The sequence below is a fragment of the Grammomys surdaster genome, unplaced genomic scaffold, assembly GCF_004785775.1.
Source record: "Grammomys surdaster isolate TR1022 unplaced genomic scaffold, NIH_TR_1.0 262, whole genome shotgun sequence".
Lineage (NCBI taxonomy): Eukaryota > Metazoa > Chordata > Mammalia > Rodentia > Muridae > Grammomys > Grammomys surdaster.
Genome location: NW_021604703.1, coordinates 5,304,467 through 5,305,916, shown reverse-complemented (window position 1 = coordinate 5,305,916; position 1,450 = coordinate 5,304,467). Strand labels below are relative to the sequence as shown.

General features: G+C 48.3%; 1 protein-coding gene across 1 annotated transcript in view; it reads left to right on the top strand.

Annotated features, from left to right (window-relative positions):
- The window catches only part of Grm6 (glutamate metabotropic receptor 6), a 13,069-nt gene extending 12,643 nt beyond the window's left edge, over nucleotides 1-426 (top strand). The window contains exon 10 of the mRNA XM_028775956.1: nucleotides 229-426. Coding sequence (XP_028631789.1) covers nucleotides 229-426 — 198 coding nt within the window. The remainder of the gene's footprint in view (nucleotides 1-228) is intronic.
- Nucleotides 427-1,450: the final 1,024 nt, after the last annotated feature.

The following is a 1,450-nucleotide window of genomic DNA, read 5'->3' as shown; positions in this document are numbered from 1 at the left end:
AAAAATCAAAGATATGTTTTGTAGAGCATGGTATGGTGAGGTGGGAGGGGTGCCTCAGCAGGTACCAGCCGTAGGACAAGTATAGTGTAGGATAGAGTTTATTTAGGGCATGGGAAAGGGTGTTAAGAAGGAAATAGAGACAGAGAGAGAGAGAGAGAGAGAGAGAGAGAGAGAGAGAGAGAGAGATATCAGGGCTAAGTCCAGTCTTGTTCCCTCCTCCGTGTTTAGATTTACATCCAAACGACCACACTGACTGTATCCCTGAGCCTGAGCGCCTCAGTATCCCTCGGCATGCTCTATGTGCCCAAAACCTACGTCATCCTGTTCCATCCTGAGCAGAACGTGCAGAAGCGGAAGCGCAGCCTCAAGAAGACCTCCACGGTGGCGGCACCACCCAAAAGCGAGAACGCAGACGACGCCAAGTAGCAAGGTTGAGTGTGGGTGCCACAGGTTGCTCCCTGCCCTTCCTTTGCTTCTCCTGGCTTCAAAGTGGATGCTGTGAAAGATCCACAGAGACTATCGGAGGCCAGGCATGTAAAGATCATGCCCAGCATGCCTTCAGAAAGCTAAACCCTGATCCATGCTGGACTTGTACTTTCCTGGGCATGCCAACCTCATCATTCCGCCCTTCCTACCCACAGTACGAAATACTCACTTCCAAGATTCTTCCTGAAGACAGACTAAACTGACATCTTCTGGGCGGGCACTCAAAACCATGGTGAAACCAGGGCTTACCAAGGTTTGATAAGATTTATCTTGATCCAACACCATAACCCTAGAGGCTGGCCAGGGTGTCTGTCAGAATGTGAAAACACCAACATGAAATCCAGGATTAAAGCTGGGGGGGGGGTGCAGTTGCCACAATGGGAAACTTGGGAGTAGGGGGTCTGTATTTGGGGAAATGTCATTTTCCTGAGCAGAGCCTGTACAAGGGCTCTGGGAACCGAGTGCAGACCTGCATCAAAGACTGGGGCGATAAGGGAACTGGGGCAGGCTTCTATGAGGTGGCTTCCCTTATGGTCTTTTCCTCAGGGTCATCCAAAAGACTTGGCAGGCTTTCTTTGCTGTGTATGTTTCCATAAATTGCTCCAACCTGAAGAAATGCCAAAACATTAGTGTGGGTAAGGGATGATAAAGTCTAGCTGGGCTTTGGAACTCACTATGTAGACCAGGCTGGCCAAGAACTCACAGAGATCTGTTGGCCTCTGCCAAGTGCCGGGATCAAAGGTGTGTGTCACTATGCTCGGCTTAACTTTTAATTATTAGGATGAGAATGAAAGCTCCCCAACATATATTCTTGGAGTACCCACCTGAATGGTGGGTGTGAGGCATATGGAGGAAGTTACTGGAATACCATGCATGGGTTTTGTTTTTTATTTATTTATTTTTTTTTACAGAGCTGTTTTTTAGTTAGGGAATTTTTCTTTCCTCCTCCTCCTCCTCCTCCTCC